This window comes from Molothrus ater, chromosome 20 (assembly GCF_012460135.2).
Source record: "Molothrus ater isolate BHLD 08-10-18 breed brown headed cowbird chromosome 20, BPBGC_Mater_1.1, whole genome shotgun sequence".
Lineage (NCBI taxonomy): Eukaryota > Metazoa > Chordata > Aves > Passeriformes > Icteridae > Molothrus > Molothrus ater.
In genome coordinates this window covers 88,242-116,043 of record NC_050497.2, presented here as the reverse complement: position 1 = coordinate 116,043, position 27,802 = coordinate 88,242, and the positions used below count along the sequence as shown (strand labels likewise).

Sequence of the window (27,802 nt, the reverse complement as noted above, 5' to 3'; positions counted from 1 at the left end):
TACAGGGCTGGCCCGTGGCTAACACTGATTCTTGGCTGCCCAGTGCTCTAGCTCCTACTTTACATTGGAACAGAGGCAGTTAAAACTTGAGCAGAAAGGAATCCAGCCCAAAGCCACAGCACCCACGGGACCTACCCGACACCAGGTACCGCTGCGGGAAGGTCTCGTTGCCGCAGGTCTCGAAGCTGAAGTGGTCCCGTACCTGCGGAAAGAGCCGCTCCTCCAGGCCGGGCCACACGACCCGGGCAGCTGGAGGGGGCATCATCAATCAGCACAGGGGAAACCGACAACAGAAGAGGTTCACCCGGTACGGCACAACCCAGCCTGGGAACTGGGACCCGGGGAGCTCGGAGCGCCCTCTCGGTGCACCCCAGGCTGGCTGAGGGCTCCGGCCCAGCGAGGCTAGTTCGGAGTCCTACCCAGGGCCTGGAAAAGCTAATAGAGGGTCCCGTCCATGAGAGAGCCGGGGCTCTGGCCGAGGAAAGAGGAAGTCAGGCAGCAGGGTCCGGCCGGAGGAGAAGGGGTGACAGGCAGAAGGGTCCAACCCGAAACACGCACCGGGAGCAGCGCGGGCGAACGGCAGCGGCAGAAGCAGCAGCAGGGCCGAGAGCAGCAGCAGCAGCAACTCCATAGCAGCCGCTCCGCCTGCCCCGCGCAGCGAGCGCCGCCCCGCAGGCACCGGTCAAGTGACCCCCCGCTTCTGGATCATGTGGTGACTCAGCGTCCCTTCACGTGACCACGCGAGCGCCACGGGCCTGTTATGGCGGCTCGACCCGGCTGCTTCACTGCTCAACGGGCCGGGCCGGGCCGGGCCGGGCCGGGCCGGGCCATCGCCTCCTTACTCTCCTGGGGGTGGAGGGGGCCGCGCCACTGTGTACTGCAGAGCCTAAAAAGGCAGCAGATAGAGGAAGTTAGTTCTGTAGTTTGCACCTCCGGCAAAGATTACCTGGCCAGTCCATCCCGTGTACACTCAGGTTAGAACAAGGAGAAGGGGACCTCTCCTCCCCGATCAGGTGTTTGTTGTGGTCCCTCCCAAGCACAGGTTCGTGCCGTTGCTTAAAAAGCAGGACCAGGAAGCTGAGCCAGCTGAGAAGGAGGTCTGCTTTTCTTCTGTTGAATTAATTTAATGAGGGATTGGTCTTCGGGTCTGGCTCACAAGAGAGTCCGTGCAGAGGCCTGTGCCAGCCCAGGAGGGAAGGCAGGGGCAGCTGAAGCAGAGGAAGGTGAGGCCATGCCTTCAAGCAACAGCTGGATTTCTTCAGGGTTGCAGAATTCGTGTAGCCCAGGAGAACACTATGGAACAGTTTTCTTGTTTTGATTCACTCCAGTGCTGAGCTAAGAGTCCCCTCAGACACTGACTCAGTGAGGTGGGTGTTTGCTTTATTTGGTGCTGGGTACGTGGGGGAGTGCTCCTCAGCACTCAGCGCTTTTACACAGCACAATATATGGCTAAATTTCATGCATATTCATTACATTCCTTGGGATTGGAGTGGTGATACAAATTACTTCTCGGAAATCATTAATATCATTAGCATATGTGATGCGCAAGCACAGTGTGCTCTGTTGGTCGCACAGAAGGGTCCAAGTCTTCCTCAGCGGTCGTTCTGATGAAGGCTGGTAGTCTTCCTCACTTTGCACTTTTAAACTTTCTTTCTGAAGCATGCACATCCTCTGCTGGCTGGTTCAGCATTTTCTGCTGTTAATAGGTTTTGTTCCTCTTACCTTGACAAGGTGCATTCTGTGTCTCTTATCTTGACAAGGCTAAGGTGTGTCCTGCTTCTTAGGCTTGTGATTAATATTTGCTAACTCTTAATAGTTAACTCATGCTTACATGAGTTACCTATTGATCAACTTCTTTGACTTTCAGTGAGATTATGATGAGAAAGGCTGCAATGTCTGACTGAGAGAAACTTTGGTTTGGCATGGTGGACATCAGGAGAAAAGTTTGACCTTGTCTTTTGCTGTTGCTGTTCCTGTAAAGTGCTGGGTGGATGTTTCTGGGGCCATGCTAGCTGCTGCCTTGAGCCAGAGCTCAGCATGATGGCACTGGAGGGAGAGAGAAGCCACGTTCCTGTGGAGTGCAGGGAGCTGGTAGTGGCACAGTGCTGAGCCTTGTGTTTGGGAGGCATGCAGGTTTGTGCCAGCCATGTGACCAAGTGGTAACATAAACTCATGTGCAGACTTGTCAAAAACTGCACAAAGTGGTGTTACAGCACCAGCCTCCCGAAAAGATTATTCAGGAGGTCAGGTTTGAAGGCACTGTAACAGTGATGTGGCAGTTCACTGAGGAGTGATGTGACTGTGCTGCTTAGCAGGAAGCTGGGGCTACACTGCACAGAGCAGTGTTATTTCTCTCTCTGGCACCAGGAGTAGAACTCCCAATAAACAACTGGATGTGAGAACAGATGTGGGGAGATAAGCTAGAAATTCTTGACTGAAAGACACTACTTTTACAACTATAAAAGCTACACAAATTTTTGTGGAGGTAGAAACTTCTTACATACTCCCTGGAAACATGCAGGAACTTCTCTCTGGAGTTTGGATGCAAATTCCATGTTTACTTTCCTGGGAATTGAGAGGAAGAATTTGATGTGTACTCCATTATTGCGGAGGATCAGGAATGGGACATCACACCATGATCAATGTGATCGAGTGAAGCCAATTTATTGAAAAAGCAAGCTATATTTATACTGTGTTCTATTGTTCATGCCTCAAGCTAATACATGATTGGTTAAATCCTTCTGTGCATGCGTTTTAAGCTTTCAGTTAATTTTAGTTAGTATTTCATCTTCATGCGTCTCACTGCGGTTTTCTTGTCTGCCTTTACATCCTGAACTGTCTGCCGCTGAGCATGTTCTTCTTCTTTTGTGTTCTTCAAGGGCATTGTGACTTTATTCAGTTTCTACGAAGACTGGATTGTGCATATATGTCCTTTGTCCTGCAAGAAACCCTCAACACTCCCTCATCCATTTAGTGGTAAATTACACTGAATCTTAATGTATACTATTTCTTCACTAGATATAATATAGGTACCTTTATCATGCACTGTATTTTACCTACTAGTAGTTCTTTTATTTCTGTGTAGTAAGTTGTCTGTTTAAAGTCTCATCAGTGTCCTTTACAAGCAAAATTTAAGCATTGAAGGTTTCTGTGTAGTAAGAGGAGAAGCTAGAGGTGAGCAGAGAAAGGGGATTTAGCACTTTTAGCTAGTTTATAGCGGACTATATCAGCACCTGCTTATACATCTCTGCAAAGAAGTTTCTGGTAGTACCTTGCACCTCTGAGAAGCTACTCCTGGAAGACAGCATCAGCAGCAGATGGGTGAGATACAGCGGAATATTCTGGGACCTTGGTACTGGTGAGGGCATGTGAATCTTATTGGGAGTAGCAGAAAAACAAGACAGAGCTCCTGGAGAGGGAGAAGTAACTATGAGGCTTTCAGTGTGCACTTCTCTGCTCAGACACACTCTTTCTTGTGTAACTGAAAAGAAGTAAACTGAGACAGGAGTGAGTGGGGAGATGCAAACCTTCAGGTTTATTTCTTAGCGCACTGTTGACCTGCTGTGGCAGGCTGAGCGACCTTCTCACTTTTCTCACCCACAGGGTTTGGATTCTGTCTTGTAGGGCTGGAGCTGCCCTTCCTACATATCTGTGCAATATACAGTGAAATAAACCTGGGACCATTAGAAACATAACACAAAGAAATACTCTATTTCTGCTGTCTCTGTTTATCCCTGCAGTGAAGAGTTAGCACTTGGCTCTCCTCTGTCAGCTATGGCGAGGAGTCCAGCAGCATAACTGCAAGAAGAAGAGACCCAGTTCTGCTAATAGTCAAATACAATACATGAAGCAGGTGAACTGTGTCCACCCACCAGCAGATAGGCCACCCTCAAACGCTGCTGGAAACGAGATGAAGTGGAAGGTACTGGCACTGTAAACGATGACCACATATGCAAGGCTTGACTTGGAACTGCTATAGTGTCTTGGTACGACACATGATGCTGAACAGACTGTTTTGCATACAGCTCTTGGTCCACAGCAACTAATGAGATCTAGAAACATGCCCTGGAAGAATGGCTAAAGTTGGCTCTGGGCCCAGCTGCAGCTGTGTCCTGGTGGGAAGTGCTGAGCAACTCTGCTGTGGTTCCAGGAGCTGGGGTCCCACCTGAGGTCCTGGAACATGTGGGGAAAGAAATGGGAAACTGGTAGTGCTGATACTGATAGCACTGTATTGCTGGCCAGGGGTATGTGTACAAATCCCAAACAGGACGGGACTGTTGTGGACCGTGCCTTGAGCTGTTTTATTTTCCAGCATCAGTCTCATTACATGGTTATGACAATAGGAAGATGCCATCAGCTCACATCCCAGGCAGCAGACCAAGAACTCAATGTTACAACTTTATGAGTTTTTTGACCAATCACACAAAGCAAAAGCATATTGACAGTAGTTCTATCCAACCACTATAAGCACATGTACCTTTGGTTAAAACAATGCTTGCTTATTTCGAATACAATACCTACTTGTAAGCCTTAAAACACAATGCACATTATTAACTTCAAACTTCCTAATATCTTGCTAGATAAACTTTTCTGTAGCTTAGGGAGTTATTCTAGACAAACGTTAATACACAGACCATTGTTCTATTTGTCCTTGCTTTTCTACTTTTTAAATAATTTTTCTGCTTACCTATCTCATGGCTACTGCTTAGCTCTAATCACAGTTCTGCTGTCTCTGAGGCCTGCCTTTTGCAGCTTTCCCAAAACCCTCAGATTTTGTGGATTCCTACATACTGTGCTGGAAGCTCAGTCTTTTCCATACTGTTCTATGTTGTGGCTCCATCACAGCCTGCAGGGAGAGTGGGACAGGTCAGGAATTCAGTGCCTTTTGGATGGCTCTTGGGTCCAATAGAAAGAGGCTGCATGCATATTGGAGTCTTCATATACATGGATTGTACTGGAGATTAGCAGTAATTACCATTTAGGGTCGTAATATCAGAGAGCTTTACTGAGGTGCGCTGGCCCCACTCATCACCTGGTCTTTAAATCAAGATAACACACTTTTCAGAAGAAGGTGCTTGGGCTCAGTCTGCATCAGTGGGGCTGCTGAAGGTAGTCAGGGTGAGAGAGGGTCAGGATCTGGTGCTTACAGAAGCTCAAACCAGTACCGATATCTTCTGGCTTCAAAAATCCTGCTCTAGGCAGAAAGGACAACCTGTAGTACCCTTTCTGGTCCATTTTTGTCCCCAAGCAACTTTGTTTTGTGTCTTCTGTTGGTGGGTGAGTGGCACCTCTTGGACCTAGTCAGGCACCCTGTCACCATGTTAAACTGGCCTGAACTTCATTTCCGTTTGCTTATAGGAGTAGTGGTATTCTTTGCCTGTCTTCCAGTTGATGCCATCAGCATAGCTCCCATGCGCACCCATCCAGTACATCCCATTCAGGTTGGAGTAATGGCAGTCATTGTACCACCACGCTCCCTTATATTCTGTGGCACAGTTAAAGGAACTCATGTCATTGTCGTGATCTGTTGTTGAAAATGGCATGTCCCTGTGGTACGATAAAGAATCCCCTGCAGAGAGCACACGTTCACAGTTAATGCAGTAGGGATCACAAACAGGACACTGATGTGTCTGTGCACCCCTGCTGGGCACCAGTGGCCCTTCCCAGGTGCAAGGCAGGTTGTATAAATCCTGCTGCTCTCTTGCCCAGGTTTCCTCCTTGTCTTGGACAAAAGTATTCTTAGCTCTGCTAAAACAAATGGAGAATTTATCTATGCCTGTGAATCAAGTGGGCCAGATTCTTTTCACAGGTACACAGATGTCACTTCTCTTGGAATGCTCAGGTTCTCTGCAGATATACAGGTCTGAATTACCAGACAAGGTTGCAGTGTGCAAACCCACAGAAACCTAGAGCACTGCTCTCTCAGGTGTTGGTTTCACTCATTCCTGAATGATGGATATTGAATTTTGAAGAAGATTTGTTTACTTAAAAAAATATATTAAAAATAGGGTATTAAGAGGATGGAGTGCTGATGCTGCAGGTATTGAACAGCACCCCAGCCCTAGAAATGCTAGACCTCCTGGGCAAATGTCTCCTGCCAATGTAACCAAAAGCAGACCTTGACCTGGCTGATGCAGAGCTGTTGGGAAGGTCAATTGGATGGGGTGCTGCCCAGGACCGGGCTCATTTGCTGCTAAACCATAGGGCTGGGCTTGAAGGTAATGCTCTGAATCACATTTCTTCGGGTGATGCATGTCCCCCTCCATCCCTGTACCCAGAGGTCACTCAGTACCTGAGGTACCATGGCCAGTTTTAAAAAACTGACCCAAAATGTAGCTGATACAAGGAGTGTGCGTGATACATCTCTGCATAGAAGCTGAACACTTCTGAAATGCTCTAGGAAACAGACTTTCCCAGTGAGCTGCCTCAAACTTACCAGCGTTTCCACCAAGGAAGTCTCCTAGAATCAGTCTGTATTTCTCTGACTCTCCTAAAACTCTGAATGAAGCATACTTGGCAAAATAGTAGTTGTTCTCAAAGTCTCTGAGGTCAACACGGAGTTCACAGGGTCCTAGAAGAGAAGATGGACAGCAGTGGTGCAGGGCAGATGGTGAGTATGCCACTGGATTTCAGAGTGGAGGGTTTAAGGTGCTGTGAGCTAACTTGAGAGGAGCTGCCACTACTTGAGAGATTTTGATTTCCTTAAAATTCCTGCAGAGCCTCCTATACCTTTGATGGTTTTCTAGGGAAGCACCTTTTCAGATATGATATTGGGTGGTCATGGGCAGGAGTCCTGCACACAGCTGTAACTCCAAGGCTGTGTATGGACCAGATGATGCCATCACAAACAGTCCAAGTAGGAAGATGTGTTGGCCTGTCTCCAGGGTAGATCATGCAGCTAGTTCATTCTCTTCCCTGACTTCTAGTTTTGCTTTTTTTAGAGTTCAGTTTCCAGTGTGCAGTAGGCTGCAAGAGCCTGCATCATGTTTGGGATTAACAGTGGGGGCCTCAGATGAATATGAGAAACTCAGAGGTCTGCAATGACCCAATGTCGTATAGGGGTTGGACTCTCATGGCCCCAGCCTGGGACAGAGGCAGACCTTACCCAGAGAGGTGAGGAAGTGGATGTTCTCATTCCCCATCCAGAACTCCGTCAGCTGGTTGCCAAAGCCTCGTTTGTATGAATCCCAATCTCGCAAGAAGTTCACTGACCCATCCCAGCGCCTCTGAAAAACCTGAAAGAGACCCTCAGCCCTACCAGCCCATCCCTCACTCAAAAGCACCCACAGCTCCTGGGGGACATGCCCACCATGGTGAATGCTTCCCCTGCATCAGGACACTCTTGTAGGTGTCTGGGGAGCAAATCCCACAAGAATCCCTTGCTCAATGATCTCTTCCATATGCCCTTGGAAATGAAAAGGAAATTATTTGCTGATTTAAGCAGGGAGTGGGTCTGTGGCACTCAGCCTGCTTCCAGAGACAAGTCTTGGGGGAATCCCCTGTGTCCAGAGGGATTCACTCTGGCTTGCAGGTGTGAACTTCAGCTGTGTGTTTCTATTTTTGAGCCATCCTTTGCAGCCTTAACAAGAATCTCTGTAGGAACATGTAAACCTCCCTCTCCTCATCCTACTCACAATCCATCCCCCACCATCCGTGTCCATGTCACAGAAGACAGTGGTGGCATTGCAGTCTTGGGGGTAGATTGTGTACCAGCCACTCAAAATCTTCCCTTTGGCCAACAGTTCTTGGCAGTTCCCCGGTTCTGTACAAATCAAAGAGATCAAGTGGAAAGAGTTATAATGTGTTTACTGATCACAGGAGCACGTTAGCCTTGAGCCTTTGATCCCTTCAGCAACCAGGTGGCTCTTTGTAATGCAGGATCTTAGTGTAGAGCTGCTGGGAGCCAAACTCTGCCCTGGCTTCTGGGCCCATATGTTGCAGGGGAGATGGGCACCTTCTAAGAAAGATAGTCTAAGGTGCTGAGACTCCTCTCATCTGCAATGACTTTTGGGGATCTGGATGATGGAGCTGCTCTGAAAAAGATGACAAACTCATGATCCAGAAATTTGTCCCAGCTCCAGAATGTATGCAGGGCACAGAGAGTGGGTGTGCAGTTGACAGCAAAGGAGTTAGTGACACAGGACAGCTCCCTGTGAGGCAGTGAACAGTGTTCAGCTCATCCTTTATGGATTGAATCATAGAATCACCCACGGTTTGGGTTGGAAGGAACGTTAAAGCTCATCTCATTGCACGCCCTGCCATGGGCAGGGACATCTTCCACTAGATCAGGTTGCTCCAAGTCTCATCCAAACCTGGCCTTGGACACTTCCAGGGATGGGCAGCCGCAGCTTCTCTGGCCAACCTGTGCCAGGGTCTTACCACCTTCTGAGTAAAGAATCATCTCCTAATATCTAATCTCAATCTCTCCTCTTTTAGCTGTAAATTGTTCTGTAAATCACACAGTGACAGTGTCCTGTCACTGCCCATGCAAAAAAATCACTCTCCAGCTTTTTTATAAGCACCCCCTAAGTACTGGAAGGCCACACTAAGGTCTCCCCAAGAAACAAAGTGCTTTTGAATATGTACCTGTATATATATATGTGTGTGTGTGTGTGTGCATATATATGCATCTTATGTATACTTTTTTCCCTCCCCAAAACCATACCTGCTGACAGAAGTTCAGATTCACAGGAGACTGAATTGTCCCTATCAGACATCCCAACCTACAGCTGCATCAGTAGTTGTTTTAGGGAAAGCCTGGGAGGATGATCAGAGATGGTGGCGCTGGTGGTGCATGTGTCCCAGTGTGCTGTGTGTGATACATGCATACACAGCTGTACCAGGCAGGGTATCCTGCTCTCCTAGGAGGGAGATGGTCCTGGGCTTGGCCTTTTCCTTTTCCTTCCTATTAGTCAAATCTTTTACATGCCCAGAGAAGTGTCTGGGGCAGCAAGGAACCAGTTCAGTGGCATCCCAATCTGTCAGGTGTTACAGCAGCTTTGATCTGTCTGAGCCTTTATTGTGGCCCTACAGCACCCAGCTGTAGCCAGAGCAGTTTGTAGCTGTCCTTAGTTCATGGAGACAGATGGGGCGACTGAAAATTGTTTCTTTTATTTTTCTTTTTTTCTTCCAGTGAATAAGTTAGTCTGAGCACTATCACACGTATGAACTCCGCAAATACTAAAGGTGTCACTGCAAGTGCAGGAGTATAATTGCCTTTGAAGTAGCCACATGTCCATACAGGTGTTTGCAGTGGTTTCATCTTAGAAATCAGGACACCAAGTCTCTGAAAAATTCAAATCGATCTCCTCCAGGACACATGGAGAACAGGACATTTAAGTAGTGCTCAGAGGACCTGACTTTCTCAGCATGGCTGGAGTACAGAGTAGACCCACAGAAGCTGCATGTGTCTGTGAGACGCAAAGATAACAGTGATATTTCCTTACTCCATTCTTCAATGTCACTCTGAACTTGTTTCTATTCCTATCCTGTCCTGACTTCTGGTGCAGGTAGTCCACCACCATCCACTCTGCAAAGCTAACCAGTGTTGTGAAGACCTAGGATGAAACTTACCCCATATTTCTGGAAATCCAGGCTCTCCTTTTGTTCCTGTTGGACAAACAACACCATCAATTGCTCTTCACCTTCCATACCCAGCACTCCCCTTCCCAGTACTTGAGATTTGCCAAGACAAATCCTGCTGCACTGGAGAGCTGTTATGTTAGAGGAAGTGCTTGGCTCATCTGCACCAAGCAAATGAAAGGCATAGAGAAAGCAGGTAGGAAGGGTTGCTCAGTATAAGCTGTCCTGGCTGCTACCAGGCCCACCAGAGGAGGCCCACCAGCCTATCTGCACAGACCTAGGAAAGCACAGAGAGGCAGGTGGGAAGCCAAGTCACAAACCCCTGTAACTACAGCAATGACACCCAGCTGCTTCAGACACTTGGAAGAGCTCTCCAGGTTGACCAGAAGGTACATCATGGGGCGGCCACTGGGGGGTACACTATAAATATAAATTTTATATATATATATATATATATATATATATATATAAAAAATATCTATTTATGCACAAGGAGTGGCAGCCATGCCTCTCTTGGCCTGTTGGCCCTGGCGTGATCTAATTCATGCTGGCATCTGTTTTAGGGCTTAGAGGTCCAAATGGTGAGACTGACACAGGACATGTCTCTGTTGGACCCAGCTGCTCTGCTTGCTGCTGTGCAGCCCATGGAGCTGTCTACCAGCAGTTTGTGCCAGTGAGTCCCACTGGGCTAGGACACGTGGGATAGGAGTGGGCGAGTGTGGGAAGGAGGAAGCAATGCACCTTGGAAAGGCAGAGTTACAAGTCCCATCAGGGAAATGGCTGCTGCTGGTACAGGGCTTCAGCCAGTGGTTTGGGAGCAGCAGTGACAACTGGAGCACTAGAACCATCTGCCAGACCAGTGGTGTTGGACCCAGTGATTGCCAGCCAAATTCCAGAGAGGGAAGCCACAGTGCAGACTGGTGCTCAGTGGTGGGTGCCTCTGGCCTTCACATGCAGGATGATGGCATAAGGGAAAAAAACCCATGTTTCCCTAATACCTTATTGCTAGTGCTGGTAGAGACACGTTCCTCTGGCACTAGCAGCAACTGAATTTCATTTGAGCTTCTGCATTTTGCCATAGCATGAGAATATTAAGAGATCTGCCCAAATCTGGCTGGTCCCTCAGCCCTGTGGCTTCTGCAGCTGATGGTGCCAGGTGGCAGCACCAGCTGCCTGAGTTGAGGACAGCACCTGCTGCTGAACATCTGGTTTGGGAGCAGGACTACCCACAGCACCTGCACCAGGGCAGAGCCTATGATGAGGTATAACTGTCAGCAAACAGCCCCATCCAGTCTCTGTGACTGCTCTCATCTGATGTAGGAGAACAGCACAGGGTAGAAGTTTACAAAGTAGCTCACATGATAAATTCAGCACAGTGTGATTTACCTTTCAGTCCTGGGAAGCCAGGCTCTCCAGCTGCTCCTACAAAATACAAGAGGAAAATGCTCATCACAGACTATCCAATGCAAATGAATTACTGTGCCTCTACAAATGGCTGCTCCAGCCCCTCAATATGTCTCAAATGTACAAGAGAGGCTGTCAAGAGGAGCAAAGCTACAGTGCTTGGCTGAGTGTCCCAGGTGGTGCTGCTGCCTCAGCCTGGCTGTTCTCTTGATCAGCAGTATCTCTCAGGAACAGCAAGAAGAGCATGATATAGAGGAGAGAGAGCTGCTTCTCCCTCTCTTGGAATGTATGGGGCTTCACAGTTCCATTTCAGTGACTTTTTGTGGGGGCTTTCTCTTTACAGTCAGGCACTTAGGAGATTTTGATCAATAGGGTTTTTCAGTGGTTTTGTCCATCTCCTGCTGGCATTTCAGTTCAAGTCTTGGGTACTTTTGGCCAGGAAATAGCTTCATATTCAGCACGTAAAAAGGGGTGTCTTCCCTTTAGTTAGTCAGTGCTGCTCAGTCCCTACACAAGTTCCCTTGTGCTGGCAGCTGGATTCTTTAGTAGAGACACTTTTCCAGTATTTGCAGCACGTTCCTGCTGAAGGTCCTAAGCAAGCCTGGGCAGTGAAAGCCAGTTTCTCAATAAACATCGTCCTCTTCAGGGGTTCATCCCATTACAAAGGAAACCTCATTCTGTGCCAATGTTTGATCTCGTTCTTGTGGTCAAGTGGGCACTGCACACCGAGTGGAAGGCTGAGCTGCTGAAAGCAATGATATGCCTAGGCCTGAGCAGCAGGGCTGAGCCAGAGTAGACTTACAAGATGGATCGTGAATATTGTGTGACTAACACCATCAGTATTATTTACCTAAAAATAGATGACAAAGATGCTTATGCTAACTGTTTATAACCTTCTGTAGCTATCTGCAAGAAATGTATAATTTTAAGAAACTTTTCCAACTGAGAGGCTTGTTTGTAAGGTATTTTAGGGGAAAACCCTCCCAGCCAAGACCTGGGCTCTGGCTGAGCGCTGGCCCTGGCTAAGCAGAAAGCATGCCATCAGATTCAGGCATTCCTGAGCTAAAAATAAAATCGAGTCACTTTGACTTGCTGATTTGGGCCTATAAACACTGGACTCCCTTTCAGGGGAAATCCAGAGACCTCACCTATGGGATCTCCTACACCATGCAGGATTTCCCCAATTGCCAGGAAGGGTTGTCCAGGTCCTCTCTGTGAAACAGGGCTCCCCAGCAACTGGATGATGTTAAAGTACTTAGGAAATTAGTGATGTATCCTTCTAAATCACTATCCTGCCTCTTGTAAAGTAATGATCAGGTGCATTACCTTGCTAATTTTTTGCTTGTTGCCAAAGCCAAGCATATAGTTTTATTGAATGTATTATTTAACTTATGTATTACTTCTATATTCATAGTAAAATAAGACCATTCTTTCCATTGGTATGTTCTTTAAATTGCCCCTGTCAATTGGCAGAACAAGCACTCAGCATAGTGCCTCTGCATCAGGCCTCTGGGCTGAAGCTCCATGGAGAGCTCCAAAGCTCCTCAGGGCTGGGGGCATTTGGGCAGGCTTGTTGTGCTGGGGGAAAGTTAGGGTAGGAATAGGGAATGGGAAGAGGTCTGATTTTAGGGTCAGTGAGAAATTCTGAGAAGAGTGGTATCTTCTTCTGTGTTGTGGTCCCAGACACTCAAGGACACTGTTTCTAGTGTTCACTCCATGCAAGAGCCATACCCCAAATCAGGCTTTTCCTATGCTACTTCAGCACCATTTCTTAGCCTATGGCCAGTCCTGCAGTTCACCTCTGTAGACCCAGTCTCCTAATGCATGTCCCGAGCTTGGGGGCATTTACAGATTAGAGCTGCATATGTTACACATTACCTTTTGCACCAGGTGGTCCTGCTTTCCCGGGGAATCCCTGGTCTCCCATTTCTCCTGCAAAGAGATTAATTTTTTATGTGCATGTTACAAACTGACCAGAGCGGGGAGTCAAAGAAGCCTGGGCAACTGGGCCTTGGCTTTCACAGAAATGGGGGAGCTGAGGTAATCAGATTCAGTCTTGTAACTTAGTTTTACTCTTTTACCTTACTCCTTTTTTTCTATTGAAGCCTTACTACACTGGTATTGCCATTCAAAGTCTAAATTTGCAGTTCACATATGAATTCTTATGAGCTTTGATACATCGTGGAGCCAGTCCATGGATTTTGCTATGGTGGATCATCTCGCTCAGCTGACATGATTGACCTTCTCTGTGAGTTGGCTATGAAAACTCTGAAGGAACCCCATCTCCCTTACTCCCCGGAATAGGGGTTGCCAGTACATTTCCCACACTGTTCCCCAAAAAACAGGCAGGAGCATTTTAGCCTCCCTCCCACCCAGACTCTTGAATACAGACCCAAAAAATAAATGGATGATTTTCTGTAGAAGAAACGAATGAGATACTTCACACCCCAAGATCACATCAGATTTGTGACAGGACTTAAGGAAGAAACAGGTCACTCCATGTCTACCAGCATATGTTTAATTGGGGTGTTTTTCACTCCAGTTCTCCAGTTCCTCACAGCAGCCAGTGCCAGGCCAGCTACTGCTCCAGCCTCAGCTTGCTTCTCCTATGCAAAGGAACAAAACCATCTCATCTCACAGTGTTGATCACTGGTTTTGGGGGCCTCACCTTTTGTTCCTGGGAGACCTGCTTCTCCTTTTGGGCCAGAGACACCTGGGATCCCTGGACATCCTTGAAGAATGGCAAGTCGGTCAGCATCACGCAGTCCCACTATTCTCACCTCTGAGAAATGAAGACAGTCTTTGTGAAGATTATTAAGGCTCTGAAATGTCTTGGAGAGGAAACCAAATCCTTTGAAGTTGAGGAACAGTGTAATCAAAAGCATTGAGTATGGAAGTATCAGGGTGTTGAATGGATTGACAGATGGCAGTGAGGATCTCACATATTAGAGGAGCCAGACTCTGCATCTCTCTGGCTTCAGGGGAGTTCAGTAGGAGAGGAGGCTGATATATATGACATTGCATGCATGACAAATATACTGTAGTTAATAAAACATAAGCTGAGAGGTGCCCCAGTGGGGTATTGATAGCAGAGTAAGTGACACTGGTGGATCTGTGGACAGTAAGGGTAAGAGTTCTTCTAAATTTCCTGATGGCAGGCCTGTTTGAAATTGCCCCAGGCCTTCTTGGGGATACAGTCAGAATGCTGTGCTGTGCAGCATCCCCAGACTGATCCTTTGTATTGTTCTGTATCGTTTGGTAACTGCACGGAGGCCCTACTAAAAACATACCAAATGGGGGGGGAAAACTTCACTGAAGACTGTCTGTTCCTAGACACCCCACTGGTCAGGGAACGATGTTACATCACTAACTGGAGCCAGTAGCTTTCTTAAACAGCTGCTGAGACTTCAGCCTCCCCTTACTCTCCTCCCACTGGCAGCTGAATTTAAAAAAGCATAGAAGGAAAAAAACCCATATGCTACTTCTCCCCTCTCCCCCCTCCCTTCCCAACCTCCTTCTCTTATCAGGGGAGATGAAACAGGCTTTCTCAATGAGATGGCAGTAAGGTTTGTGTTTTACTCACCTGAGCAGGTGTCCTCAGCATCACAAATAGTCACTCTTAGGCTGAGCAGTACCAAAAGGGCTGGGGCTGCTGTCCCCATGGCCAGTGCTGCTCTGCACAGCTCCCCTCAGCCACTTCCCGGGTGCTATGGTCAGCACTGACCCATCCAAGCATTTTATATCTAACAAACAGCCTCAGTGCAAGCTCCACCTCTGTACTTGCCCACTGGCTGCTCTCAGGTCTGGGGCCTGGCTAAGTCTCAAGTTATTTTGCAGATAAGCTACTTTCCAAAAGTCTGATGGGAACGTTCTTGCCTCACTGCCCCGGCCTGCCTCACCTCTGTCCTCAGTAAATTTTGGATGCCTTTCCCTTATCATATTGTATTTCTATTTTAGATAAAATGAACCAGCAAAACCAAATTTACCTAAGTGTAGACAGCTCCCCTCATCCTCCCTGCTAGTAGCCCTTTATGAAGAGCAGAATTTACTGTGTTGATGGGGAAACTGAGGCACTGGGAGTCAAAAGCCCAAGGTCAGCTGAGGCCAGTGGCAGAGAGAGGCTACACAGCCTGGATCGCATTCCAGCACTCTTCCTGCCTGTCAGCCCAGCACCACTTCTTGCCCTTCAAGCTTCCATTTGTACATGATTCATGAATGACAGAGTTCAAACTCAGGCAAGGGTAGGTAGACAGAGCATGTTTGATTCCCCCTCCGCCCCCAACTGTCCATTGTATTAGTGAGCAGGATTTCTGGTTTCTTTCACCCTGTTCTTTGCTCATTTCTGGCAGTGTTACTAGACATCCAATCTGCTTCATCATATTATTTTCAGACCCAGAGTCTGTAAAGTTTATGAATTTTAGTAGAGGGCAATTGTCCTCCTTATTGTTACATCTCAGTTCAGAGGAGACTGATTTATTGGAGATTTTTCCCAGGATATCAGAGGCAGAACACAGCTCCCCCTCAAGCACTTCTGTCATAAGGTGTCTCTAACAGCCCAACTTCCAATGATACATGACAGTTTAATGCTAGGCAAATGGAAGAAGGTGAGGGAGAGGTAAGTATTTGATTGCCACTTAAATTCAGCATCCCCCATATAGCCCAGATATATACTCATACGCATACTCTTATTCATATATGTAATAATATAAAATAATAATCCAGTAGATGTTGCAGTAATTTTAATTCCTAAGAAGCAATTCTGGCAGGGAAATGCACCCCTTACTTTCCTTCTCCCATATGGAAAAATTGCAGGAAAATCAGAGGTATTGTGACAAGATGGTCTGCATTCAAGTTTGGGTTTTGCTTTACATGAGAAAAAGCATCTCAATTGTGGCAACTGGTGTGTTGCAGTTCTTGGGGCAAAATGAGATCAGATCCTTTCTTCGTTCAGGAGGAAGCCTCCCAGAAGGAAAGAGAAAAAGGATTGGCAGGTGCTAGGGAGGGAGAGATCCCTGCAGGACTGTCTAGGGTGACTGGGAGCTATACACCTCTCTTTTCTCATCTGTACAGCCTGTGCTGTCCATCTGCAGTGGACTGGTGTCTGGACTAGGGGGCAGGTGGAAGTGATGTAGAGCTAGCTCCCTGCACTGAGAAGCCTTCTCCTGCCCAGTGCCTCTGCTCTCTTTGTGGAAACATCTGCAATACCTTGTTTCAACTTGAAGGCAAAAGCTGCTGCCTTCATCTGTTTCCCTTTTGTAAATTACTCCAAAAAGCAAAGGCCTTGCAGATTACCCCATAATTACAGTCTCTCTAGGACTTCAGGCTAGATCTGTCTTGACAGATCTAAAAATAAATAAAAAATGTTTGCCCTGCTTTTTCCAGGTACTCTATTAGCAGGTTCCAGGTCTGGGTTGGGCTGAGAACGTATGTTATGAAGGCAGCTGTGATGTATCTGCCCAGCACTGATGCATCCCCCTAAGTGTTACCAGCTGTGAGCTCCATCCAACCTGGGGGACATCAATATCTCCCCACTTTCATCTGGGAAAGCAGCAGTGTCCTTGTTGGTGCAGCTACTTTTGGGAGCAGGGAGGAGACTGCCAATGAACAAGCTTAGTCCAAAGTAGGTCAGACTCCTGGGGGTAGATTTTGAAATTGGCGCAGAGATCAATGTGTCCTTAATTGCTTTTCCTCATGCCAGTACCCAGTGAAGGTTGCAGAGGGCTGATTAGGCTTGAAAGTATACAAAGATCTTACATCAAAGAACATCCTGACTTCAGATAATCTTGACATATTCCACATTTTGCAACACTACCAAAGAACAAACGTGATTTTGAAAATACAATGTTCTATTTCCAAAACATTTAAATTTTTTTCCCTCGGTGTTGCTATTTTGTAGGAAACTCCAGAACACATAAGTTTCAAAATACAAATTATTGAAATTCAGTTTCCCAGATGCTTCAAGGTAGAGAAGATAGCTCAAAATAAGGTAACTCTCAGCTTCTTTCCTAAACCTACCCACCCCTCACAAAAGCAACATCCAGCTGCATTGTGATATGTAACATGTGGCCTGATGATAGCTCTATACCACTGGCATGCTATGAACCAAGACATACACCTTTTCAAAACCACAAACTCACCTATGATTCTCATGTGCTGGGTTTCTCCCTCTCGTGCATAAGGTTCCAGAGCTCTAACATGCAATTTTACTAGCAAGCCATGTGCATGTAGTCATGTCTTTTCTAAACCAGCATTTCCCTCAACTTCAGTGTAGCCCCAACTCGCCCAAAGGCCTTGCAGTGTAACAAACTGGGTCCATTCAGCCTCTGCTTTAATCTTAGGATGTGGGATTTTAATCTACTCCCAAGTCCCTTTTTTGATGATCCTTGCCTGATCCCTTGCTATCCCACTGCTATCATACCTCACCCTTGATTTAGCTTAGGCAGCTCAGAGACAATGATACCTACTTTGCCAGCTAAGATGTGGACTTCAGATCTCCAGAGCCACTTTCTGAATTTCTTCTAGAATGAGGAGAGCACCTTCTTATTTCTTTTTTGTACAGAAGAAACCTATAAAAAACAACTGCAAAAAAACCATAATCTCCTACCTTCAATGTTTTAACAGTCTGTATTCTCAATTACAAATCCACCTTGATTTCTTGACAGAAAGAGCAAAGACAGACCATTCAATTGATTGCAATGTCTCTGAAAGAGCAACCAAACCTGTAGTTACATAAATGCATAATGAACATTTCTGTTTCAGCTTTAATACCTTTCTCAGTGCCCAGTTCTACCCATAAGCGTCACATCATCACTGCCAACCTAGATGCTGTTAAATTTCTGCTTATTTGAGAAGACAGATTATGTATAAAGAAGTAATATTATGTAGCACAGTATAAATACAATTTAAGGAAAGATATGTCAAACATATTTCACAGACATAAAAAAGCAATGAAAAAAGCTGTTACTGAAAAAAAAAAAATCCTGCCTTCTTTCTGGGAAGCTGGTGGTTATGTTGTTGGGGTTTCAGGGCCTTGCAATCCTAACAGTAAAAGTGCCATAACAAAATCACCCACTGAAATGGTAATTTCTGACATGAAAGGATTCAATGTGCCAGCACAGATGAGCATGGGAAGCCTTAAACTGAGAGTTTGCTTCTCTTGAAACCTAAGGAGGCCATCCTGCTAAACACAGCATTTTCAGCTTTGTAAAATTCATGCTTGTGTGATGGACAGGAGCTGTTACTCTGGAACAAACTGCTCCTGTCTGAAGGTTCCCAGAAGAATGCCATCTACACCCCTTGGCTGTTTGCAGTGATCAAAAGTGAGGACACATGTTTGTGTATGTGCTGTTGTCATATTCATGGAAAAAGTGGCCAATACGAAGATGATTTCATTCAGCAGGGAACACCTCATCTCAGTATTTATTAGTAATAGCTGTGAACATTTCTTAAAATAAAACAGGTTCAAATAATATCCTTAATGCCATGCTGCATGCTTCGGCTAGCCTCTAACAGGACCAACAAAGCAAGTCTACTCCTGTTCTTCCTACTCAGACCTCATCCACTACGAGAATGTTCTGAGCTCATTGGTGAAGCTTTCTATGCATTTCAGTTATAGTAATTCCAAGACAAAATCAAAAATTATTCCAAAATGAAATAAAAGAGACTGTAGAAAATGTTACATAGTGTTCAAATGTCTCCTTCGTGCTCTAGAAAAGTAAAGGCTACTTTATATTACAGTATGGCTCACTGCTGCTCTGGAGAAATGCATACTTATCCTTTCAGGAATGAGTGACTTGCCAGGAAATAGAAAATTAAACTATTTCTAGAACTGCTCACTATAATTAATTTAATTGGTTTACATTGGTGTAACTTCCACAATCATTCACTTCCAGGATAACTGCAAGACATGCCTCCTTTAGATTTTGGAGAGAAGTACACTGAAGACAAGGTTTGCTGAATGCAGTAATGTTTTGGAGTAAGGTTTTGGTTTTCCTCTACTTTCTGTTATGGAAGCTGTTGTTTAGCAGCCACCCTGCTGAAGTCCTCACTCTCGGGACTGGTGATGGAAACACAAACCTAAACAGACAGTCTCCAGCTCTCTGGTTCCACTACAGAGCTCAGAAATGGCCAAAGGAGGTAGTCTACAGCAATGAGAATAACAACAACAACAAAGAGAGAAACTAATCCTACCTAGACAGTCTAAATAAGAGTATGGCAGCATCCCTTAGTAATACAGTACAAGACCACTCACCACAGAAGAGTTGTCTGGAAGCTGCAGCTAGGCAGAGGAACACCAGTGAAACATCTGTTGTCAGAGTTTGGGAGCTTCAGTAAGATGTAACTTTCATTTGCTCCAGGCTCAAAAGTCCAGGCTATGCTCCTGTGCGACAAATTACATACTGCTTCCTAGCTAGGGGCCATATGCTTTCCATTTGGAGCACCTGGCTTTTTCTTTTAAAAGTAGAGTGAAAAATAAAGTTACTTCTCTTGCTGGAGAAAACTTTGTCCATGGGTATTTTCTGAAAGATTGCCAGGGACCTAAAACCAAAATAGCGATTGTCTGCTACAAAAATTAACCCCACAAGCCATGTGCACTCTAATGGGTCTAAAGGAAGGCTATCTGCCTTATCCCAGTTCAAATGCAGCCTAAAGTAGTAACTCAGCATTCTGTAGAAATGGTAATTGTAACTATCTGAGTAAACATGGCTTTTGGAGACACCAGCTCTCTCTATTTTACAGGATTTAAATTCTTTATTTAGCTTGTCTCATAGAGACCATCTTTAAGTTCAATGGTACAAGACTTGGGTAGAGATATAGGATAAACGTGTGTCCACATTAGGCTGCAGGGCAGTGCAGCTATAGAGGAACCATGCTCTTGCTTGTCTTGGCTTTGTATAGTTTCCTAATGCAATGAAATGAGAACATCTAGAACCTCCCTGCAGTACCTGAATGGAAACTTGCAAGCAGCAGCTTTTAGTTTTGACTGGCATCTCTCCCATTTCTCCTCAGAATATTTTCCCCAGCTACCAAAATCTTCTTCTTAAAGCCCCTAAAATTTCCTACCACCATTCCTGTCTCCTTGCATTCCTGTTTCCAACATTCCTTGCTATGTTTCTAATTCTCCTTATACCCAAACTCCTCCATCATTCCTACAGCAACCTTCTCAAGCCCTCTACCTGTTTTCCTGGTTACTACTTATTTGGCTTAGAGCCCTTGATAAGGTAGTTCATTATTTGGAGCATGTGCTGATAGAGCATTGGTCTTTGGAACATACAAGGGTACAAGATTTCCCTGCAAGCTGTTCCGGGCTATCTCCTATTTGCACACACCAGTTTTAATTCTTGAGGGCTGGGGAAACAGGAAAAATGACAAGGGCTAGAGCAGAAACACTGAAAGCAAGCTGGTGCCCAGCTTTGTTTCCTTTAAAAGACTAACATAGCAACTCTTGAACAACACAGAAATATGACCATAGCATTCACTTTGCATGGAAAATGCTGTTGGAGAGAAAGAAAAAGAGACCAAATCCTCTGTTGGTATTTCAACAGGCATTTGCAGGACTAGGGCTGTACCGGTGCCATTTCAAATAATTATCCAAACTGATATTGTTTGCAAGCTATCTGCCTTAACTTTGTGACTGAAAGGTTAAAATATTTTTCTGAAAATAAAAAAGGAAGATCTTAGAATCAGTCACATAAGATAGTCTAATAAAAGTGTATATTACGTGTAAGTAGCTGCTCCAGGAGTGCCTTACTTTGACCCTCAGGTAGTTATACAGTGTATTACTTCTAATTTCATCTGATATTTTTTCTTGACTCTCTGAGGGTGCAAAACAAAGAGCTCTCAGACCTTAGTATTTGGTCTTACCTCCTATGTTTAGTGTGGAGTACTAGAACATTCCAGCTGCAAATTAGTCCCTGCATCCAGCATTATTGATTTCTTTCTTTTCAATTGAAGACTTAATTACAAACTGTGAGCTTCAGACAGATTAAATAATTAACCTTCATGAGAACTCTGTGAGACCAGTAGGCTGTATGTCAATCCGAGGCTCGGGGAGACTACACCAGTCAAAGGTACTCACTGGTTCTGAATGCCTCATTTGGAATTACTTGATTTGGCTTCAGCATTGAGGATATTTTATATGCAGCCTTTGTCAGCATACAGCTCTTAGCAGGCATGGGTTCCACAGATCCCTTCTCAGGGTGTCAGGAAGGTCCTCTACATAATGAGGTACATCCACTAATAAGCCAATGTAGGAAATCTGGGTAGGTAAGAGAACACTACAACAGGGAAATAACTGGATGTTATTTTTCCTGGTGGAACAAAAAGAAAATTGTAATGGATAGACGAAAGAAATCTCTTAATCTCCATCCTGCCTCTTTTTCTGCTGCCTTATCTGAACTTTCAGATAGATCTGTTTTTTGAAGGTTCATTCTGAGTAATTAAGTCCAGGTGTCATTTAAAAACTCACAAGAAAAAAAATCTACCGTTGTCAATTCCCTGAACAAATGGGCTTTTAAAACCCTTTCTCCTTGGAGGGTAGGAGTGAGTTAACAACACAAATTTTAAAAATCTGATGAACAAAATTATTCATCATATCTGCTACAAAGCCAAGAGTCAGTACATTTTTATAATTAGCCACTTTTAGCAAGAAAAAGACCTCTGATTATGATCTCTTTCAAATTGAGAGAGTCAGTCACAGTGTGAGCAGTCCCTCCTGTTGAATTGGTGTTAGCATCATCTGCTGCTGGGATGCAGCATTTGATCTCCCTGGGCAAACCTGTCCCACACGTACAGCCTTGGCAAAACTGTCCGATGTATTGCAGCCTGACATGCTACACATTTTATTGAGGCAATAATATTTCCTGCAACAGCTTTTAAATGTTTCCTTTTTTTCCCAGTACTGGGTCACCATCTGCTCTTAATTCATACCTTGCTATTGAATCTGTTCTTCCAAGACTGCCAGGAAGGTTATTCAATTTCATTAAGAGTAACCATTCAAATACTATTGAACTGCCTTCAACCTGGGGGACCTGACAAGCATCACATCAAACACCATCTTGTTTTTGGTCTTTCTCCTTCAGAAATGAACATGGAGAAATGTTTTCTGCTAGAAACTTCCCCACAGTGAGGGCTGCCAGTGTTGATGACAGGTGAGGAAGATGGAAAGCTATAGATTTTTTTTTGCTTCCCTCTGCTTGCTCAAGAGGGAGGAGAGGCTGTGATGTACGGCGTGGCAGACCAAAGATGTCTAGGCTGGGAAACTTCATACAGATGGCATGGGGAGGGGAGAATGTGAGATCTTGCCAGCCAGGTACCGCCTTATTAAGAAAATACTGGGGAGAAGAGGAAGGATACACACCTTGCCCTGCAAACAAAACCTGGCTGTTCAGACAGAAGGAAGCAAAGGAGGCTGCAGTTCTGCCCACCCACCCCTGCTGATGCAGAGGCTGGGGCTCAGGGCAGCTGTGCAGCCCTTCCCCATGGCACTGATCCTGCACTGCTATGTTGTGGTGTTGCCACATCTGGCTCCAAACAGGAGAAGATAGGCCCTAACCATTTGCTCCTGATCCAGGCACACTCACAGCCCTTCCCAGGGTGTTGGTCACTCATCCCCACCTTCTCGTTTTCATGCAAAGAGTCGTCTGAAATGATTCCCAAATAGCTAAAACACCAAAGCACACTGGGAAAGACAGGTTTAACACAAAATAAATGGCCATAAGAAAAAAATAATCTCGTTTAGCACGGGGTGTTGCTCTTTACTTCCTGTTTTCCTTCATAAAGTTATGTGCTTTTCTATAGAACAATCTGTAAACAGAGGTGAAGAAAATCCCTCTCCCTGGAGGCAGAATTAAGTGATTATGCATCCAAAATTTACTCAAAATTTTAAAACTTAAGCAAGCACATAGTAGTTCCCGTCCACAGCAAGTCTGGCAAACCTCATTTCTCTTTAAGTGGCATTGGCCACTTGGCCAGATCTGTGTTCAGGCACTGGGGACTGCATTGACCAGGGCACTGACAGTCTGAAACCAGTCTGGATTGGCAACATGCTGGGGACAACTGGGGATAGGAGTGAACAGAAACAACTAGCCTCTGGGACTATGACTTCATTTTAATCACGCAGATCACTCCAAATGTAGGGATGCAGCTCCACAGACCCTCTTACCACAAAAGGCAGTTCTGATCTGATTCTCCTGACCTCCACAAAAACTACAGGAATTTGAATTTTGTGTTACTTTTAGAAATTTCATTTCAGCTTCACAAAAAACAATCCCTGCAGGCCCCTGCTTTCCAGAGCACCAGTCCTTATTGATTTCCAGTTCCCTGGAAAACCTGCCTCAGTCCCAGTATGAGCCAGCAACAGCTGCAGCCTGGCTGAGCAGAAGTCTGGAGAGGTCAGAACCCTCCCCTGGACTGCTGCACTTGGAATGAGATCTAGCTACAAATGCATCTCTGGAAAGACCCTCCAAAATGTTCTAGGATCAGACCTTTAAAATGACACCAAAGGGCAACACCTCCACCACGAATCCTTCCTTGTCCCAGCCCTGGCTTACTGACACACACACAGAGGAAGCCAAGGGTCACACAGGCCCTGCTTGCAGAATTCCTGATCCAAACCCTTGCCTTTCCCTGCACAGCACTGAGGGAAATCTGACGGAGGATTAATAAAGTACCTTTGCTGAGAGCAGTCATCACCCCAGGCCTTCAGGCTTGGCAAGATTTTGTAGTGAACAGACCCAAATTAAATTCCTAAATCTAAATCTCTAACAAGTCTTGTCAGAAAGATACCAGACAGTCACACAGACCACAGGACCAAAAGACTGCACAAGGAATGACAGAAGCTTTTCCATTAATAGCACAAGTTCCTTTTCTCCCTCATCAGTCTGGGACTGTAGGACCGAACCTTTGCAACCAGGAGACAAGAGAGTTGTAATCAGCACTTAAACCTCCCAAATGGTGTTATTTCTCAGAGAATTGGGCCAGAACTGAGCTATTTCCATGTGCCTGCAGTGCTTTGGGGAGAGGCAAGACAACATCCCACTTTGTCTGGAAAAATTTGACGATAATAAAAAGTCATTTCCCGTCTTTCTCTCTGACCCATAACCAAAGCAGCCATATAGAACAACACAGAGTATTTAGGGGAGGCCTGATTCACTTGGGAAAAAATCCCAAACCCTAAAGAAACAAAACCACCCCAAATTTCAAACTGAAACACACTGCTGCCTTAATGGGGGCATATGGCAATACAGCTAGAAAGTATTGCTCAGCTTGTAACTGACACAGACATGTTAACCCTGTGTCCTAGGGTGACTTTATGATGCTTGTATTTCCATTCGTCTGTTTAGCCCAAAAATAAGTCTTGCACCTTTAAGAACCACTGGTTCTGAGAGCGAAGGGAGGGGGAGAGAAGAAGCACGAAGTTTGTTTTCAGAAACTGCACTCATCCATCCACATTCTGGCTCCTGGACTGCGTTGTCTGCAGACAGACAGACAGCGGGACAGAGCTCTCCTTTGTTGCTTTTAGTTAGTTCCTAGCTAGCTAAGGCAGAAAAGTACTCAGGTGTCGTGGTTCAGAGCAAATTTGGGAGAGAATCCCCAAAGGGGCTCCTCTAGGAGAACAGATTCAATTGGCCCTTCCCCCCAACCAGTCCGGGAGAAACTACCTCCTTGGAGAAAAGTGGAACAAACCTGTTTATTAAACAATAAAACCTAAACAATATTAAACAATAAAACCTCTTGCCGCTCCAAAAGAGATGACAAACTGAGAAAGTCCCCTCCCCGGGTTGCAGCTGAGCTCACTCAGTCTCTTCTCAGTCCCTCTGGTGCTGGAAATGTCACAGGCCAGGCCCGGCCTGGTGGGCCACAGATGCTAGCTGATGGTGCACTTTTGGGTGTTCAGTCCAGAGCAGGTTTCAGGAGGTCCAAAAAAAAAAGGAAAAAAGAAAAAAAAATCACACTCCAGGGAACTTCCTTGCCTCAGCAAGCTAAAACTAACTAAAAGCAAAGGAGAGCTCTGTCCCACTGTCTGTCCATCTGCAGACAACACAGTCCAGGAGCAGGAATGAGGAGGAGTGAGTGCAGTGTCTGAAAAAAACTGCGCGCTTCTTCTCTCCCCCCTTCACTCTCTGGAGCAAGTCTTAAAGGTGCAAAACTTATTATTCAGCATAAACAGAACAAGGTGATTGGGGATAAAAGCATCATATGGTCAACCCAGGACACCAGGACTGTGGTTTCTCTTTTTCTTAGAACTGTTTAAATCTGCTCTGGACTAAACAACCCGAAGAGCACTGGCAGCTCACACCTGTGGCCCACTGGGCCAGGTCTGGACTGTGGCATTTCCAGCACCAAAAAGACTGATAAGAGACTGAATCAGCCAAGCTACAGGCCATAAAAGAGACTTTCTGAGTTTGTAATCTCTTTTAGAACAGCAAGAGGTTTTATTGTTTAATAAACTTGTTAATTTTTTGTGCTAGTGAATGCTTTGCCTGTTAAAGAAATAATTTTTCCACTTTTCTCCAAAAAAATATTTTCCAAAACCAATTAAGAAAGGGGTCGCTTAAATCTATTTTCTACAAGAACTCCTTTAGAAGTTTTCTCCCAAATTCACCCCAAACCAAGACACTCTGGTAGGCCACAAATCTTGGCAACACAAAGCAGAACCCTGTGACAGTGTTCACAGGGGTTTTCGGATGAGGAAAGAGACGGAGATCTGACTCCATGTTACAGAAGGCTTGATTTATTATTTTATGATATATATTACATTAAAACTATACTAAAAGAATAGAAGAAAAGGTTTCATTAGAAGGCTAGCTAAGCTAAGAATAGAAAGGAATGATAACAAAGGCAGCTGTCTCAGACTCTGTGTGTGAGCCAGCTGGGCTGTGATTGGCCATTAATTATAAACATCCAAGATGGGCCAATCAAAGATCCACCTGTTGCATTCCCCAGCAGCAGATAACCATTGTTTACATTTTGTTCCTAAGGCCTCTCAGCTTCTCAGGAGGAAAAATCCTAAGGAAAGGATTTTTCATAAAAAGATGTCTGCGACAGAACCCCCGAAGGGGAAAGCAAAAGATAATGGTGTGCTTGGTATATTTTGTTTGAGAGAAATCATGAAAGACTGTACATCCCTGTATGAGTCTGTGCAAAGCTATGATTAAGCAATGTTACTAAGAAACATGTTATGATTACTGCTATTTTTAGCTATAGCTGAAAAAGTATATATACTGAGCTTTTGGAATGAATAAATTGGCTTTATGCATGCAAACCATGGAGTCCCTGTCTCTCCAATCACCCACAGGAGCACACAAAACTCTTAAGTTAGAGTGGAGATTACAGACCAGAAAAAGAGGCAAAAGATGTGCTCTGCTTCAATACACTCTCTGATTGATAATTCCAAAGGAAATTCCCCATGGATCGTAAGCAATCACCTATAATTTTTCCTCTGGGATCATTACTGGTTTGCCTTTCTGTGGAAGTGTTTCAAGCATCCATAGGGTTCCGGATCTTGGTTGTTTGTGGCTCATCCTCAAAGGCCCAGACCAAACCCTGCTGCAGCCCTAGTTTCAGGGGAATATTGATACAGTTTATAAACACTATCCTTCCCTGCAACTCAGTCTTCACTGCGTATCCCCGAAGTGGATTTACTCCATTCTTTGTTCCCAACAGCACCTCACCAGCCCAAATCCCACTTCTCACAGACACAAACTAAACAAAGCTAAGGCAATGGTTCCATCAGCACCTGTGATTCCGAGTTCCCTGTTCCCTGGATTGCTCATGTTATAAATGAGAAGCTTGACTAGGCCAATATTCAAGCAGCAATCAATTTATTAATTAATATGGTAAAGTATGAGCAATACAGCGCTGGGTACCGTGGGGGAAGTTTTCCCTCCAACTGCACACCGATAGTTGAGGCTTACAGCTATTTAGAGGGGTACTCATAAGCTTTCTCAGCAGTTTCTATTCCCAATTTTTATGTCGCAATTCTATACACTATTGTGATTTAGTTTTTCTCAGGATGTTTCCCTGAAAGGAGTATCCCCAGATGGTGGTGGTCAGGTTTCCGAAAGAAGGAAGAAGTCTCCCAGCTGGTGAGGTCCAGCTCTCCAGGTATGGGTCCACCTTTTGATTGCAAGGACTATAAATCTCATAACAGTGATGTCCAGCTTCCCTTGGTCGAAACTATTAATCCTTGAGTTGATGTTCATCTTCCTTTCTCAAGCTGCTTTTCACTGTTTTGTTAAGGCGTGAGATAAGCGTGTTTCCTTTTTATATATTCTAAATCTATAATTTCAAAGATCCTTACTAAAGCGATATTCTAAAATTATACTCCAAAAGGTTATTATTGCAAAACTCTTTAAGGCTTAACTACAAGCAGAAAGTTCCTGTCAAAAAGCAACATCCTTAACGCTTAAACTCAAATGCTCCTAAATCAACTTAAGACTTATAAAGGTTAATTGTGAACAAAAGATAGATTCAAAGGCCTTCTTCCATGCTCTACTTCCTCAGTTATTTATTAGAATTCGTCTTTATAACTGTCCCATGGTCGGTTTCCACACATATCACAATCACAAATACACACATTGCTTGTATGTACCTGACACGAAACACAGCTTTGTATTTCTCACTCATCCAAGCACTCACCAATTCCACCTCGGCCCAGAGATTCAGATCTCTGTCTCCAGGGGGGAACACAACCTGATACGACACAGCTCTGGCACCACATTTCCTCTTCCTCTCCTCCTTTTTCCAGCAGACCAGGCTGCTGGAAATGGCATTCCTTAGGGAGTTCATCCCAGCAGAGAGGAAAAGAGGAGCC

General features: G+C 45.2%; 2 protein-coding genes across 5 annotated transcripts in view; both read right to left on the bottom strand.

The window, feature by feature from the left end:
- The window catches only part of DPP7 (dipeptidyl peptidase 7), a 28,215-nt gene extending 26,924 nt beyond the window's left edge, over positions 1–1,291 (bottom strand). Inside the window, exons 1-2 of one of the 3 annotated variants that reach the window (XM_036394237.2) lie at positions 947–1,291; positions 136–249 (exon numbers count right to left, since the gene is read on the bottom strand). In XM_036394237.2, coding sequence (XP_036250130.1) covers positions 136–249; positions 947–959 — 127 coding nt within the window. In that variant the 5' untranslated portion in view covers positions 960–1,291. Of the gene's footprint in view, positions 1–135; positions 250–558; positions 693–946 lie in introns of those variants that run through there. The other 2 variants (XM_036394238.2, XM_036394236.2) reach the window with 2 other exon arrangements.
- A 1,352-nt stretch (positions 1,292–2,643) lies between these two features.
- LOC118693567 (ficolin-2-like) lies at positions 2,644–27,787 on the bottom strand. Of its 2 annotated transcripts, XM_036394241.2 has the most exons (9): positions 27,628–27,787; positions 13,655–13,768; positions 12,865–12,918; positions 10,969–11,004; positions 9,574–9,609; positions 7,635–7,762; positions 7,106–7,235; positions 6,437–6,571; positions 2,644–5,569 (listed from the first exon to the last, which is right to left on the bottom strand). In XM_036394241.2, exons 1-9 carry the CDS (start codon positions 27,707–27,709, stop codon positions 5,322–5,324), a joined length of 963 nt encoding a protein of 320 aa, XP_036250134.1. In that variant the 5' UTR covers positions 27,710–27,787; the 3' UTR covers positions 2,644–5,321. The 2 variants fall into 2 exon arrangements, with proteins under 2 accessions (XP_036250134.1, XP_036250133.1); XM_036394240.2 differs by lacking the exon at positions 27,628–27,787 and having other exon boundaries at positions 13,655–14,078.
- Between the last annotated feature and the right edge of the window lie 15 nt (positions 27,788–27,802).

Coding starts and splice junctions, on each gene's coding strand:
- LOC118693567 (XM_036394240.2), bottom strand. CDS start 13,871: ATGCTTTTGATTACACTGTTCCTCAACTTCAAAGGATTTGGTTTCCTC. Junction 11,005..12,864: donor AGGACCACCTGGTGCAAAAG/GTAATGTGTAAC, acceptor TGTATTTTGTAG/GAGCAGCTGGAGAGCCTGGC. Junction 7,236..7,634: donor CGGATGGTGGGGGATGGATT/GTGAGTAGGATG, acceptor GGTCTCTTTCAG/GTTTTTCAGAGGCGCTGGGA.